General features: G+C 44.6%; 1 protein-coding gene across 6 annotated transcripts in view; it reads left to right on the plus strand.

Annotated features, from left to right (window-relative positions):
- CAMKK1 (calcium/calmodulin dependent protein kinase kinase 1) overlaps positions 1-17,619 on the plus strand; it is a 181,761-nt gene that overhangs the window by 118,228 nt on the left and 45,914 nt on the right. For all 6 annotated transcript variants that reach the window (XM_034752591.1, XM_034752595.1, XM_034752596.1 and 3 more), the window contains 2 exons: positions 3,484-3,505; positions 7,534-7,622. In XM_034752591.1, the coding sequence (XP_034608482.1) occupies positions 3,484-3,505; positions 7,534-7,622 (111 nt within the window). The remainder of the gene's footprint in view (positions 1-3,483; positions 3,506-7,533; positions 7,623-17,619) is intronic.

Here is a 17,619-nt window from a genome sequence, read left to right on the forward strand (position 1 = left end):
TTAATCCCTGGAATAGCTTATGTGAGCAGTAGCTCAGCAGTGTGATGAAAGGTTCATAGACTGGGCCAGGAGTACTGCTGTGGGACAGTAAGGGCCGCTTCATTGGTACTAGTAGGTACATTTGAGAACATTGTAAAAAGCAATTCTTTCATGTGCAGTTAAAACTAAGCCAAGGCGTATCAGCACTCTGCAGGGTGTGCAAGCCTTACTGTTCCGTCCGCATGTCTCAGTGATGCTGTATGCAGATGTAGGTCTAATCCTGAGTGGGGCTGATTTTCATCCACACGCTGCTTCCTTTGCAATGCTCAGGGAACACAGAGCAGCTACTAGGTTATTCTAACCTGGGACAAGGGCCTGCAGAGAATCAGGGAGCTGTAACCACCCCTCTCTGTTTTACAAAGAATAAGCTTGGCAAAGCCGAGAATCTGGCTGTGTATCTGTAATTCCCGTTAAAGTCAGAGGACGTGGTAAGTGCTCAACACATCTCGAGCTCAGGCTGTCTGACAGGCATTCAGCTGAATGGTGTCACCATTGATAGCACTTCCCAGCAGGACGATCAGAAATACCAGGCAGGCTTTCCTTCTAAAATGTACTGTAGACAATCAAGTAGAATAGAAAACAAGAGAAGGTGCAGGACAGAGTGAGCTATTGAGACTTAAGCACATTGGCTTGTTTATTTCTTGCATCCATGTACACCATGCAGAGCTTGGTGCTAAGAAAGCAGGGCTAAGAAAACTGAGAAGCTGAGAGAGAGGAAATGATAGAATTATGAAATGCTGCCAAAAGCAGCTTCTTCCTGAGCCTGCAAAGAAAGACGAGTTGGCCTTAGTATATTGCAGCATGTTATAGTTGCATCTTGATCTGTTTTAACATCACTGCTGTATGGTAGCAAATAGGTCTTTGCTGTAAATAGAGCGGTCTCACTTTACAGATGAGAGTTTGCATTGGGATTTTGCTAGTGTTGCAGTATCTTGTTTAACTACTTGTGAGGGAAAGGTCTCCTTGGTTTTGGCAGATCACCCCCTAACAGTACGGGACCCTACTGCCTAGCTGAGCCTACACATCAGACACAAAGGTGTCTAATGGTGGAATTGCACTGCTGGGAAACCCTATGCTATTATGGAGCAGTGATAGCCACTTCGGACTTTAGGCTACAACCCAATTCCGAGCCTAAGCCCTGTTTTTGCTCAGCAGACCCCAGTGAGTTGGTGTTACACCTGTTTACACCTGCATAAATTGAGGCAGAGAGAGATTTAAGTGATTGACCTAAGTTCACAGAGTGAGGCAGTGGCAGAGCCGTAGATAGAGCTCAGGAGTCCTGCTCTAATCACTATACAATTAAAAAAAAATTAAATAACTTTATCAAGTTTTACATTGACATCTTAATTTTCTGATCTGAGGTATTGGGTAATTGAGCTCTGTAGAGTGGCTAAGAAGGAATGCTTCCGTCAGCTTGGGGAAGGAAGGCAGCGTAGTCCTCTGGACTGGGACTCTGGAGACCTGGATTCTATTCCCAGCTCTGCTGCTAGCCTGCTGGATGATCCTGGGCAAGTCACGTCACGTTTCTGTGCCTCCCGGGCTACAGCATTGTGATGTTTTGGGGTTCAACTCAGACCAGTAAGGGGTTGTGTTACTACCTGCCCTGCAACTCTGGGTGTCTTAAATGCTGTGCTGCTGTAGCTCACAGCCTGACACCAACAGTCCTCTGAGAAGCAAGCAGGCCACACCCTGGTTTCTATCACCCAGTTACTTTTTGCAAAGTGATTCCAAAACACTCCCAGTCCTGAATTTCCCCAAAACCATCTGCCAATGTGAGAAGTGCTGAGGTTCCCAGAACTGTGAGTTACTATGTTACCTGTTTCAACCTCAGCAAGTGAGAGTTTTGCTACTGCTAAGCTATGTGATAGCTCCCTGACATACCAGCTTGTCGGCCTTGCCAGCAAACTCTTTAGGACTTTGCCAGTCCAAACTTTGCCTAACAGGTAACAGACAGTGAATCCCAACTCCTGAATTCCTGGGAGACATCTTCTTGCCATGTCCAGCCCTCTCATTGAAACTGAGCAAAGTTGCTAAGTTCATTGCTCCTTTAAAGAGACAATACACGGCAGCTCATTAATTTAACTGGGGTTTGACAAACACTCTTATTTCAATTGCAGCACTGAATTGTTTTTGTTGTTTTTCAAGATGTGTTGCACATATCCATTCCACAATCTGCCCTCATTCCCCTCTCTGTCGGAGCCTATCCAGTAAGAAGGAACTGAGGGGGGTTGGGGCAGATCTGTCCTCTTACAGCACCATGCAGTGGCGCATGGCGCCAGACCGGAACCAGTGAGGGGAAAAAGTTCTCTGACCACTGTGCACAGGGGGCACACATACCTATAGTGAAATGGACATGTGCAACACATCTTGAAGAACAGCAGTTACAGAAAGGTAGGTTAACCGGTTTTTTAATTATTACATAATTTTTTATTTGTATTTTATTAATTGAATCTCAAAAGGTTTGGTTTTATGAAAGAAAAACAAGTACCAGATGGTACCAGGCTCTGGCCCATCTATCCTTCCCCCACAGAAGTGTGAGGATTGCTTTGCCCCTTACTCCTGTGTGCCAGCTACCTACTTCACTGTGTGGTGGAGCAGCCTCTGCAGGGCTACTACTGTTCCTTCTTCTGTGCAGGGGGACAGAGCCAAGGCCCCAGTGTGCCTTCCAGCAGAGGAAATAATCTGCACTAGGAATAGGGCTGAGATAGGTGACTGGGATGTGGACAGATGGGATGGGGAGGGAGCAGACTCCTGGATCCAATGCCATACAGCATAAGTGCACCACTGTTCGTGGGGAGGGGGGAGTAATCTATAAGGCTTGTACAGGTTATTCCCTGTCTCTCCTGCTCACCCATAGCAGGGTGGGGAACTAGGATGCAGATTGGGACTCTGAGTCACAGGCTGGAGAAGTGCAACAGTGCGCTGCTGCTTACTCAGCAAAGCCACGGTTTCACCCATAATAAAAATGAGAACACTCAGAGTTGTACAAACTAGAGCATGTTTCAAACTCATATAATTGCATCCATTTTATCTGTTGATAGTTACATAGCTATCCTGCCAATTTAATACATTACTAGTGAGGATACACATTCATACCGTATCCTGTTTTGCTATAGATATTATTGCAGTGATACAAAAAACAATACTGTTATGTAAGAAGGCAAAATCAAATCAAGAGGGTCTGGAAGCCAGGAGAATACAAGTAGGGTTAGTAAATTGGCATCTGTTGTCTCCCAATTGGAGCTGGCCTATGTCGTTATATTTGTCTCTGCTAAAGCAACAAGCTCTTTTAATTCTGCATTGCCTTGTTGGGTGGGATAAATTGATTACAATGGTTCTGGGACTGTGTTTATTTTATAGGCAAATATGCTAGAAATGTGTGTCTGCACTAAATTGGATTCCTTCCCTCTTACCCATGGTTGCTTTTTTTTCTTTTTCTTTCAGTGTTTGACCTTCTGCGTAAGGGGTAAGTAGCCCGCAGGGGACTTTGGGGAATAGAATGTTTAGGTGTTTGCAGTTCTCATCAGATGGAGAGCCAGCTTCTGAATGGAGGAGGACTCATTCACTAACTCCCTGGGTGAAATGCAGAGGCGATGTGTAAGATGGTGCCAGTTGTATGTCACTAAGTGGGTGCGAAGGAGACAGATTCTGATTGCAGTTACACCACTGTAAATCAGATACTCTCTAGATTTTGTAGTCACTGAGATTTACACTGGTATAACTGCTTTCAGAATCTGGTGAAGGGAGTCTGACTTGATTAACTTACATGTCAAGTGACCAGAAGAAGTTTTTAAATAATGTAAGTTAAAGTAACTTCCACCTTATACCCTCTTCTGTCATGTCTATGTATAGGGTATATTTCCTTAGAGTTCCTTGCACTCGTTTACTCACCAGTGTCTAACCTTATGCCAATCACTATTGAATTCTCCCTCGCCCGAATTATTTGAGAGACAGCATTTTGTAAATGCAGGAGCTTTTCCACCTCCACACATTACATTATCCAGATCTTTGGGATAGATACAGTTTACAGCAGATCCTGAAGAGCTTACAATCTTAATATGCAAGCCAGGTCCAGGAAGGGAGAAGGGAAGTATTACTGACCACGTTTTTGAATGCCCCTGTGTCAGAGAGAGATGAAGCGGTCAAGGTCAGACAGAGAGCCTCTATCACAGTAAGCAATTGAACACAAATCTGTATCATAGTCTAGTGCCTTTGCCACAAGACCATCCTTCCTTACCTACTGCTTTGCTTTTGTTTCTCTTGGGGCCTAACACTCACTTTCAGTTCTTTAGATTCTGATGTGGGCTCTGCTTTTCTTTTTGCTGGGTCCTCCAACATAAGAACATCCATACTGGGTCGGACCAGTGGTCCATCTAGCCCAGTATCCTGTCTTCTGACAGTAGCCAATGCAAGTGAGAACCTCTGCATGCTGTAGCACAGATGCAGTCTGATGTGCATGTGATGCACAATTTTCAGTGTGACACGATAGTTGTTATTGCAGCAAACAATTGATGACCATTACAGAGTAAAATGAGATCATCATTAGAATTTTTTGCTCCAAATGAGTAGAGGTAATGGCTGAAAATGCTTTTCAGAGTACCACTGCCAGGTAGAAACACGGACTGGAATCCTGGCTCAACCAAAAAAACCCAACAATACAGGGTCGCGATACGGTTTTAAAATGTCATAGCATATTCATGTGTCACTGTGCCATGTGGCAGGGTTGTTGCTATTAACGTCATTATAATGGTGTGGTGATGGTTTTAGGCCTCATCTAGTAGAGGATGAAAAGCTTTTCACTGTCTAAGCCAATTGAAGGGTAGCCTTTTCCTGAACAGAGTCTATTGTGTTGTGTAGCATGTTGTAGTAGTTTAGGGCGTTCGGCAGTGGCCTCACTCTACTCCGATTGAAGCCACTGCTAAAACTCCCACTGACTTCAGTGGCATGAGAGTTGAGACAGTGGTGAGCACTTTTGAAAATCCCACTCTTAGCAACCACTGAAGACAATAATAGTCTTTCGATTGGCTTCATTTGGCTTTGGATCAGGCCCTTAATTAGGGGTCAGTAGAAACACCCTCATTGATTTCAGTAGGCATCGGATTGGGTCCTAAGGGTGTAATATTACAAGGTACTGAGCACCCTCAGTTACCATTTATTTCAAGGCAGAATTGAGCCCTAAGTCTCTCCAGTACCTGTTACTTCTGCTTTGGAGCTAACCAGAAGAAATGGTACAAGACATGAAAGGAAGGTTTAACCATTGAGGCTATGTGCACACTGCAAAGTGAAGGTTTGATTGTAGCATAGGTAGGCATAGCCATGTTAGCTTTAATCTAGCTAGCACGGGTAACAGTAGTGGCAGCATGGGCCAGCAACCAGAGCATATACCCAGGATCCTTGGAGGGCTTGTACTTTGGTTGCTAGCCCGTGCCAGATTAATGCTAACGCAGGTACGCTTAGTCATGGTACAATCAGATCTTCATTTTGCAGTGTAGACAAATCCAGAAGCTCATCTTTCCAAACTCCCCTCCCATACTTTATTTAGGGCCAGGTTCAACTCCCAAGGAAGTCACTGGGAGCCTTTCCATTGACTTTAATTGCACTTGGAATGGGCCTGTAATTCAGAAAAGAAGGAAGAGGGATTAGGAGAGCTAAATCTGCAGGGAGATTCCATACATTTTATTTCCCTTTACCACTTTTTTCTGGGCTGCCGTCTCTTGCAGGTTAATGGTGACAGGATGAGAGGCAAGGAAGGTCTTACTGGTGATCAGGACAACAGTTGTCCCTTTGGGGAAGGGAGAAAACTCTCTTTTGAGTCTCTGCACAGCTCAGAAAAAGCCATTGTAATCAGCTGCAGCCACAAAGGGGGGCTGTGCCTCTCTTTTGAAGCAACCCTTCTACCTCTAGCAGATGGCAATTATACTTCATTAGCAGTCCTGTCGCTCCCATTGCTTCTCCCAGGATTCAGCGACATGAAAATGTTGCCATGTGATGGGGGAGGAAGCTGGAAATCGGTGACAAAAATGGAAACAGACCATTAAGCTCATCTAGTGAAAGAATGAGGGGGGGGAGCTAAAAAGCACAGAGAGTAGTTTTCTGACAGGAGAGATGCGGTGCTGCCAGCTTCCTTGAGCTCTATGGGATGGGGGGGTGGACAGGGTGGTTAAAAGAGAGGGTAGCTGCTGCTAAGTCGCTGGAGACCTCTTGTGCATTGATTCTCAACAAGGGCTCAATCCTGCAAGATACTGAGAGCTCTGGCTGGGATCCAGCACAGCATTTAAGCACATCCTTAAGTCTCTTGAAGTCAGTGGGAATACTCACATGCTTAAAGTTAAAGAGTGTTTTGCTGCATCAGTGCCAAATACATTGCAGAATCAGGCAGAATCCTGCAAGATGTTAAGCACCCACACTTCCCATTGACATCATTGAGAGTTGAATGTGCTCCTTACCTCTCAGAAAGTGCTTGTAGGGTCTTGGCCCTCTATTGCCATTTACGCTTGGCTCTCACCTGTGGGCAGGGGAGAGGAGGGTCACTTAAGAGATTCTGCACGTCCTTTAACAATGAAGACATAAAGGGGGCCACCAGGGTGGGGAAAAGGAAGTTTTCAATCTGACTCCTGAGACTTTTTCGCAGCTGTACTGAACCTTGAACAGGAAAACAGGGTTTTAAGAGCTGCTAAAATGATAAATCAGAAATATTTTCATGTTAATGTCAAACCCTACAAGGGAATATTTAGCCCTTAGTCTGGTCTCATTGAAACCTGGACGACACTGGTTTTATTGCCCTTTTCTTCAGGAGCAAATCCTAACTAGCATAATGTCAAATCAGAATCAGGCCTTTGGAAGACTACTTTTGATATGCAAGTTATGTGCCAACTGTATGGTGCTTGTAAAGGCCATAAGGCAATATACCAACAGCAGTTTCTTTCTGTGAGACTGATAGTAATGACTGTGACATGCTTCTTTAATAAATGATATAATAATAAATAATACAGTTTTGCACTTTTTATAACACTTTTCCTCCATGGTTGTCAGTGTTTCACATTGGGGCAGGTATTATCCTGATTTTACAGAAGGGGAAACAGACAATGAGGGCCTGATTTTTAGAAGTGCTGAGAGTATGCCCAGCTCCCATTGCCTTCAGCTGGAGTTATGGGTGCTCAGTCCTCTGAAATCAAGTCCTAGGGGTCAGATTTTCAAAAGAGCTCAGCTCCCACTTAGGCACCAAAGTAAATGGCCAGATTTTCCAATGAGCTCAGCAGGCTGGGTCTTTTGAAAATCTATCCCTAAGTGTCAGAATGGGAGATGCCAGATGATGAGCACTTACGTAGGTCCCTGAATGGGAGCTGAGCTCTTTTGAAAATCTGGTCCCCATTGTGGTTGCTGAGCACTTTTGTAAATCTGGTCTGAAATGACTTGCCCAAGACCATGCAAAGTCACAGACAGAAATAGAACCCAAGAGCTCTGTTTACTAGCTGACTGCCTTTTTCCTTTCAGTCCTGTCATGGAGGTGCCAACTGACCAGCCATTCACTGAAGAGCAGGCTCGGCTCTACTTTAAGGACATTGTCTTGGGCATAGAGTACTGTGAGTACCAAGATCAGTTGCACCTTTACAAAGCATTGCATTGACCTACATTCTTGTTTGAAGCCAATCTTTTAGTCACTGGTGAACTGTCGGGAGTAAAAGGATACTCTCTATCATATATGGAGGGGTTTGCAAGATTGGCAATGACCCGTCTCAGCCTGGTTTTGTATGGGCCGTATCACAGTTATTCAGTGGCAGCGGTTCTTTAAATTGGCACTATGAAAACGATTAGTAATTTTTTTTTTGTTAACTCTCTTGGATAGAAATTGTAGACTTTAATCCTTACAGCTGTGCCAAGCTTGGCTGAAGCCAGGAAACAGCATTTGCAAAGACACAGGCTAAGAAAGTCAATTAGCTTCAGTTGAAGTGAATTTGCGCTGCTTCCAGCTGAGCTGTGGGGGAAGAGCTTGCAGCTGGAGGGCATCTGTCCTTGTCTGCTCCCTTTGGAATGCATCTCAGTGACTCATCATTACTCAGGGCTGTGACATGGGGAGAACATGCCACCTCATCACCTGCCATCACAGCTGGTGGCTTGTGTATTTCACAGAATCCTCATTCAGTATTCAGCATCTATATATTTTTAATGGGCTATTGCACAATTTATTTTAATAAATCAAATATTGTGTTTCACCCTCTAACCTGGCAGATGAGTTCCCAAGTATTTTGGGCCAGATTCTCATCTAAGATCCAGGTTTGAGCACTACAAAAGGGCCAGATTTTATCTTTAAATGGTCATCAGGGAATTTCCCTGGCATAAGGGAACTGGCATATCACTGCTGACATAAAGATAATGAAGACAGCCCCTGTGTCAGCTGCCTCACCCCGCGTGTAGGGAAATGTTGGGGGAGGAAGGGAGTGGTTGTGTGGTGGACCCTATGCTAGTGGGATAAGAGCAACCTTTGACTGACTAGCTCTTACTGGGACCGATGCACACTGGCCCTCAGGAATCAGGATCAAAGATTAATTTATGGACTCCTTGATGTGCCTTCCTTTTCTGCACTGAGCAGAGATCTAGCATTCCAGAGTTCACTTGCTGTATCTAAGCTATCAGTTGGGTTTTTACACCACACTCATCACCATGGTATCTGAGTCTCTACTAGATGGTCTCCTTAATTCCTTGTTTCAGAGTAGCAGCCGTGTTAGTCTGTATCCGCAAAAAGAACAGGAGTACTTGTGGCACCTTAGAGACTAACAAATTTCTTAGAGCATAAGCTTTCGTGGACTACAGCCCACTTCTTCGGATGCATATGATCCTTCCTTGTGATCTGCAACCTGGAGTTCATTATCTAGGTGCGGGAGGAAATTCCTTCCTTCCTTCCTGGCTGGGGTTCTCCATTTAAGGCTTCCCTTTCTTAGCATTGACAGAGCCAGACTTCCTAATATTATTTAAATATTGCTGAAGTTTGCTGTATGTGTGCTGTCACGGGGAATGGTGGCCCTTCAAAATATGCCAGATTTACATCAGATAGGGACAATTACATTGGTATCTTTCTATTCCCTTGTATTTCCCTATATTTACTAGAGGAATACCTGGAAACTGCAGATCCTGAGGTTACTGAGCTGCAGTTTAGTTTTCTTAAGGGCTAGGACTGTACATACAAATGGCTCTCTTAGATGTCCCTTTGCAGTATTTCATGACTGGAATTAATATGATTGAACAGTCTCTCTGGCCACTGCTATACCAAAGAGTTTTAGGCCCAGGTCCTCCAAGATATTTAGGTACCTATCTCAAATTGACTTCAGTGGGAGTTAGGCACCTAAATACCTTGGAGAATCTGGGCCTCAGAGACTAGGAATGAAATCCTGGCTCCATTGAAGTCAAAGGCAAAATTTGATTTAGATGGGGATTGGTCCTGCTTTGAGCAGGGGGTTGGACTAGATGACCTCCTGAGATCCCTTCCGACGCTGATATTCTATGATTCTATGAAAACTCTTGTTAACTTCAGTGCAAAGGCCATAAGGCAATATACCAACAGCAGTTTCTTTCCTTGAGATTGATAGTAATGGCTGTGACATGCTGCTTTAATAAGTGATATAATAATAATACAGTTTTGTACTTTTTATAACACTTTTCATCCATAGTTGTCAATGTTTCACATTGGGGTAGGTATTATCCTGATTATCCAGGATTTCACTCTAGAGGTCTCATCATACAGCCTTTATTCAGGACAGTAGTTTCATTGACAACTTTAGTAAAGCTGTCTATGGGCTAGTTTGTGTTACCCTCACGCATATTGAATCACACCTTCCAACACAAGCTGTGAGTAGTAAGTCAGAGTTGAAGGATCAGACCGTAGGGAGACTTCTAGATATGTAACCTAACCTAACCTGTTTTGCTTCCATAGTCTGAAATGCAACGTTTTCCACTGTTTCAACCCTTAGGAAAAATCTGTTTGTCTTACTGAACCAGAGGGAATAATTTCTAAATCACTTCCACTGACCATGTTTTTAAAAAGCAAAGACATAGCCTTGTCAGTCTAAAAGAAATGTATTATCCTGTAATATGTACTTAGAGCCTTGTCTGCCTTCAGTTAATTGGATCTCAGAAAGACACAGGGAGCTCTACTGCTCTCCCCATAGGCTAAACAAAGCTTTAGGTATTGCTTGGCTCTTTTACAGAAGAGCCGGCTCTGAAAGGGTAACTGGAATGTGAATGTCCCTAACGAGCACAGCAGGCTTTGCTGAGATGAAGGAAGATCATTCACAAGGCCATATTCATATCACACGCTGCAATACATTAGTCCTGTCTTCCATCTGAAACTAAAGGTGGACAATACCAGCAACTGAATGGAAATGAAATAAATACTTACAGTCAATGGGATTGTACTATGAGTTAAGGCTGCAGGGTCCAAGACCATTTTGCCAGTAGAGTTTATAGGTTAGAAAAATTGTAGTTTTTGTTATTAATGTTTATATTCTGATAGTGCCTAGATGCCCGCACAGAGATCAGGGGCCTGTTTTGCTTGGCACTGGGTGTGCACGTAGTAAATGACAGCCCCTGCCCCAAAATATTTACAGTCTAAAAGATAATCCAAAAAATGTGGAGGTGGGGAGGTGGGATGAGACTGGGTAACACAAACAAATAAGATGTTTTATTAGTGATAATAGCAAAAACAATAGGATGTTTTGTTTTAGGCTTTTGGGTAACCATTTGTTTTATTAGCTGCTAAAAGTTAAGAAATATGCTCTATTGCAACTGCTGTGTAAATGCATAGCAATTACTATGTAATTACAGAGAAAAGTGCACCATTTGTGCATACTGAAGGAAAGTGTTGCCAGGCAATCCAAAGATTGCAAGGTAATTTTAATGTAAGCATACATAATTGTTATGTAATTTGCTAGACTCAATCACCATGCAGCTGTTCTAAGCTCACAATGTTCACAGCAGTAACTGCATCATTGCTAGTTGTGTTTTATTAAATTAGATGTTAAAAACTAGATTCTTGTCACAAACTGGAATGTATTAATCAAGAACAATGTGGTCCATCTTGTTTTAGATGGAAAATGGCTATGACTGAATACAGGCCTGCCTATGTAATACTGTAGAAATATTGGCTTAAGTTAATTATTGGTGCCTGTCAGAGTGGGCTGGCCCCATAAGGAGAGTTGGGCTCAGCCCCACCTGTGCCTAATTATCCGTTGCCAGTGGTTGGGTCGGGTGTCCATGCATCACCCAATGGTAGCCAGGGGTTGGTGCTTCTTATAAAAGGGAGCCTGCTCAGTTGAGAGAGAGACACCTGTAGGGAGATTCTTACTGGGATGTAGAGTTAGAGAGAAGACTGGAGCAGAAGTTTTTCCCTACCAGCCAGAGGCAAAAGCCTGGCTGGAGCTGTGTGCAGTGACAGGCAGGAACAAAAACCCTTAGGAGAGTCATAGTGTAGTGGACTGCTAAGCACTGTGAGGTGCCCCGATTGAGCAGGGGAAGACCTAGCTTGAGGCTGCCAGATGTCTGCTTTTGTTTTCTTGATCTGTGTTGTTTTAGTAAACTAGATTCTGGAGTATCTGATATACACAGGAGTCTGGGACATTTCTTCAGAAAACTGAGGTATTGGGAGGATCTGATGCTAAATTAGATGAAATTCTGTTACAGTACTACAAGCCATCAGCATTTACCTTTCCTTGCCAGTGTGACCGTGAATGGCACAAGATTAGCTGACCAGGAGTAACATTACAATGGGTGACAAAAATGTCCCCAAACCATTGTTTTTTTAGTTTATTAATTTCATTTATTTAAATATAATTCCAGTTGCGCCTGCCTAAACTCTAGGCAGGGTGTGCACATGCGTGTGTGTTTGTGTTGTCCATGTGTGTTTGTACACACACAGGTAGATCCCAATTCAGCAAATCATTTAAACACATGCATAACTTTAAGCACATAAGTAATCCCATCCTTATTCAACAGGGCCCTGATCAAAGAAAGCAGCCCTATTCAGGAAAGCACCATATCCACATGCTCAAGTGCTTTTCTTAGTATTGTAAAGTCATTTCCTGAACTGGGAGTGAAAGCACTCTACCATGTGTTTAAGTAGCATTGAAGCCAGTGGGAGTTAAGCACCTGCTCAAGTGCTTTGCTGACCAGAGATGGGGATGTTCACATGCTTAAAATTAAGCATGTGCTGCACTTAAGTGTTTTCTGAAACTGGGCCATGATGATGTATTGTGCACTTAGATAATGCATTTCAGTTGAGCAACTCAAAGAGTTTAACAAACGTTATTTAAGCTTCACAATACCCCTTGAGAGAAAGCAAGTGTTGTTATCCCCGTTTTACAGACTGGGAAACTGAGTTGTCCAAAAGTTATCTTGACTTATGTAATGAGTCAGAAGCAGAGCTAGGGGTACAATACACAAGTCCTGACTCCTGTTCCCCAGTCCTAATCCCTAGACAACACTTCCTACCCAATATAGAGAACAAATCATTGTTTTTCTTTAATATTAGCTAACAGTTTTAGAACCCAGAATCCCTGTAAATAGGAGTGGCACAACATTTCAGAGTCAGACCATCTTCCACCCTAAACATGGTTGAAAATGTTTAAAACAACACTTGACAAATCTACAGATTTGCTGGAGTAAAAAGAAAACCCCATTTATTTGCTTAGAATATTTTATTTTTAATATCTCAGGTACAGTGGGTTAGAGGTTTGACATCTTGAATACAGTTAGTAAGGTTTCTTCCAGGTTGACGTAATGCTAATTTTCTTGTCAATAACCACGCTTTAAATTGGTTTGCTGAATAACGATGAATTGGATGTCCTGCAGATTTGCTTTGGCAGGTGAACCATGGAAACCAGAACCAGGTAAAGTAAGTAAAAGAGGAAGGATGTTTTTTCCACAACTGTCAGGCTGACATCCCTTAACGAGAAATCTCTCTCTTGCTGGGAGTTGACATTTGGTTTAACAAAAGGAGGTGGAGGCTACACTACATCTCTTTCCAAATTGGCTCTGTAAGTGTGTGTGCGCACATGCGTGCACGCATGTGCACGTTTGAGGTGCGGGTGAGAGAGAAAAGGCTTGTTATATAAAATTGCACCAAGCAATCCATTTATCAATATGGGGTTTGGCAGGCACACAGTCGCTGCAGTACTCTTTTGAAGCCTGAATGTTCCTGAAGTCCTTATTCGGGCAAAGCTCTAGGATTTCAGAATTCAGTCGTGTCTGCCTGTGCATGTCTGGGTATTCAATTACAGCACTCACAAGACAGACATTATAATTTAAACTAAATTCTTAGTGAGTCAGAATGCTGATTCACTCTCCAAGGGCCTGCTTTAATGAATGAAGCTTTCACAATGATGTCATTGTTTGTTCAGTCTCCTTGGATTTGGAGTAGAAAGCATCATACCTTAAGACAGTGGGTCACCAAATGGTCGATCACGATCGACTGGTCAATCCTAGAGGATCCCCCAGTCAATTGCGATCTCCGGTGGTGCAGTGGGGCTGCCGCTAAGGCAGGATCCCTGCCTACCCCGGCCCCATGGTGCTCCCAGAAGTGGCCAGCGCAGCCCTGGGGACGGGGGGGCAGGGGTCTCTCTCTGCATGCTGCTCCTGCTTGCAAGCACCGCCGCCGCAGCTCCCATTGGCTGGCAACAGGGAGCTGTGGCCAATGGGAGCTGCAGGGGTGGTGGTTGCAGAGAGGGGCAGCGCATGGAGGCACGTGCCCCCCCACCATGGGTGCGTTGGCCCCTTCCAGGAGCGGCGTGGGGCCAGGGTAGGCAGGGAACCTGCCTTAGCAGCAGCCGTGCTGCACCACCAACCAGGAGCCGCTGGAGGCCACACCCCAGCCCTGAGCCCACTCCTGGAGCCAGCACCGTGAACCCCCTCCTGTACCCTGAGCCCCCTCCCAGAGTCAGCACCCCGTACCACCTCTTCAGCACCCCAACCCTGACCCCTCTCCCAGAGCCAGTACCCTATACCCCCTCCTGCACCCCAACACTCTGCGCCAGCCCAGAGCCCCCGCCTACACCCAAACTCCCTCCCAGAGCTTGCACCCCTCACACCCTCCTGCACCCCAGCCCCCTACCCCAGCTCATTGAAAGTGAGTGAGGGTGGGGGAGAACAAGCGAGGGGGGGTGGAGTGAGTTGGGACAGGGCTTTGGGGGAGGGGCTCCTTCTACTTTGCATGGACGTTAACCCCTCCATTCCTGAATTCTCTGTAACCATACACCCGTGGTCCCCAACACAGTGCCCGTGGGTGCCATGGCGCCCGCCAGGGCATTTATGTGCGCCCGCCTAGTGCCCAGCAGGGGAGAGAAGCCGCGGCCCTGCGCCTGCCGGGGACAGAGAACTCCGGGGCTGCAGGCTGCGGGCGCCAGTGTTCTCTGCCCCGGCAGGCGCGGGGCCCGCCTAGTGCCCAGCATGGGAGAGATGCCGGGGCCCCACACCTGCTGGGGACAGAGTACTCCGGGGCTGCAGGTGCCAGTGTTCTCTGTCCTCGCGGCTTCTCTCTGCGCTGCCCAGAACTGCTGCCAAAAAAAAAAAAAATGCTCAGATTCTGCCGTCCCAAGAATGGACGGAATGCTGCCCAGTAGCATGTGCTGCCCTAAGCACGTGCTTGCTCCACTGGTGCCTGGAGCTGGCCCTGTATGTGAGTATTCTTCCTGCACTGATACTGCTGTTTTCTTGTGCTTTGCAATTTATTTATTTTTTTAACATTTTGCCCCAAAATGAGTGGTTCAAATAAAAGACAACGTACGTATTATTTCAACGCAGAGTGGGAAGAATCCTATTGTTTTATTGAAAATAAAGGGAAATGGTTTTGCTTATTGTGCGGGGGTGCTGTTGCAGTGCCGAAAAAACATAATGTCGAACGCCATTTCCAAATTAATCACGGCTCTTTTGACATTAGCCATCCACTTAAATCTGAGTTGAGAGAGGTTTGATTTGAGTTGATTAATTTTCTTCTATCTGCCCAGCAATCTATTTTCACTAGGCAAGTGTAAAGTCTAAAAGTGCTACTATTGCTTCCTTTAAAATTGCTCCTCTGCTCGCAAAGAAGAAAAAACCTTTTCAAGATGGTGAATTGTTGAAGGAAGCATTTTTGACTGGTGCTGATTGCCTGTTTCAAGGATTTCCTAACACGGGTGAGATTTTGTCGGCAATACAAAACTTGCAGTTATCAGACAACACAGTTACGAGGAGGATACATGCAATTTCAAGCGACATGCAAACTCAGCTAAAGGATGACTTGGAAATATGTGACTGGTTTTCACTGCAATTTGATGAGTCAACAGATATATCGGACACAGCGCAGTTGGCAGTTATGGTGAGGATGGTATTTAGTGACTTCACCGTAAAAGAAGAGTTACTAAGAGTATTGCCTATGAAAGGGAGAACAAAGGGTGAGGACATCTATAATGTATTCAAATCATACGGCAAAAACTGAAGGACGACTTTGAGAACTTCCGGAAAGAAAAGCTCCTTAAAACAACTGAATCACGCAAGAGCCTCAGGACATGCAAGTGGGAATTGGTGCAGTATAGATTGAGCATAACAGCATTGAAGAACAAGGACAGAGAGACAGTAATTGACAGAGCAGGGATGGAGGAAGTCTGTTAGGACTTCTATACAGAACTGTTCAAATCAAGAATCAACATCCCTCTCCCAACGCTCCAAGGATATGTCTATACTTACTTCCTGGTCCGGATGTAAGCGATCGATCTTCTGGGATTGATTTATCGTGTCTTGTCTAGACACGATAAATCGATCCCGGATCGATCCCGGAAGTGCTTGCCGTCGACGCCGGTACTCCAGCTCAGTGAGAGGAGTACGTGGCATCGACGGGGGAGCCTGCCTGCCTGCTGCGTCTAGACCCGCGGTAAGTTCGGACTAAGGTACTTCGAATTGCAGGGCATTAACACGCAGTACATCAGTTTGTTGAAGGAAGTGAATACTGGATGTACAACAGACATTACTCTCCTTGAAACTCCCCTCCGCATCCCAATCGAGAAAGGCATAAAGCAAGGAGATACGATTTCACCAAAACTATTTACTGCCTGCCTTGAAAAGGTTATGAACAAGATCAATTGGAGGAGTGGTGTTAATATAAATGGAGAACAATTCTCATCTCAGATTCACGGACGACATCGTACTAATGGCCGAAAGCACCAACCAACTGCAGAGCATGCGACGAAGACTCGGCAAGAAAAGCTGTCAGGTCGGTCTGAAAATGAACCGTTGCAAAACGAAATACATGCGATCAGACGTCTTATGAAAAGCCCGAATAACGGTAACAGGAGAAGAAATTGAAGAAGTGGAACAGTACATATATTTGGGCCAAGACGTTAATATGCGCCAAGACATGAACGGAGAACTCTCACAAAGGATTCAGGCAGGATGGTGTGCGTTTAATTCCATCAAGGACATCCTCAAAGGAAAAATCAACAAGACCACACATAAAAATATCTTCAATTCAGCAGTGTTGCCAGCCATGCTGTATGGCAGTGAAACGTGGGCACTGACGAAGAAAGAAGAACAGCGGCTGTCGGTAGCTGAAAGGGCAATGGAACGAGCTATGTTGGGAATTTCCCTTCTGGATCATATCCCAAATGAAACTATTAGAGAATGCAATGGTGTGAAAGATATTGTTGTGGAAAGCAGATATAATGCCACATAGCACGGTTCACAGACAATAGGTGGACCGCAATCATTACTGAGTGGTACCCACGTGAACAGAAAAGACCGCCTGGTCGGCCTCCAAGAAGGTGGGAAGATGACATTGTAAAACGTTTCGGACGAATGTGGAGAAGAAAGGCAAGAATGCAAGAAGAATGGCGGACGTGTTGTGATCGGCGCAGTCTTAACGACAGCTGAAGACTGATCGATCCAGGTGATCCATACGCAACATCAGTTAGTATGGCACTACACAAGCTGTCTGCGATCACCACTGATAGGGCACCAGCAATGATGGGCAGCGCCAATGGATTCATTGCACTCTGTAAGAAGAATGAATCCTTTCCGAACTTTGTCTTATCACTGCATTATGCACCAAGAAGCTTTGTTCGTCAAAGTTCTTTCTTTTCAACCCGTCATGAATGTCGTTATTAAAATAATTAACTCTATTAGAGAGAAACCTTTGCAACACCGACTTTTTAAGGCCCTGTTGTAAGATGTTGATGATAAACATTCTGATCTTATCTTGAACACAGAAGTACGATGGCTGAGCAAAGGTAAAGTTCTTGCACGTTTTTTAAGCCTAATTGAAGAGATCAAAGAATTTCTGAAGTCCACAAATCAGAACTTTGAGCAACTAGAAGACTCCAGCTGGTTAATGGACTTGGCTTTTCTTGCCGACATCACTGACAAATTGAACATTTTAAATCTTGAGCTCCAGGGAAAAGACAAACGTGGCTCAAATGATAGGTTCTGTAAAATCATTCAAAGCAAAACTGATCTTGTGGATGTCACATATGAAGACAAAGTCTCTCATACATTTCCCAAGTATGAAGAAAATGGTATGTGACCGTGATTTTAACCCATCACCATTTGTTATCCACATTCAAACAC

The sequence above is a fragment of the Trachemys scripta genome, chromosome 18 (assembly GCF_013100865.1).
Source record: "Trachemys scripta elegans isolate TJP31775 chromosome 18, CAS_Tse_1.0, whole genome shotgun sequence".
NCBI classification, from domain to species: domain Eukaryota; kingdom Metazoa; phylum Chordata; order Testudines; family Emydidae; genus Trachemys; species Trachemys scripta.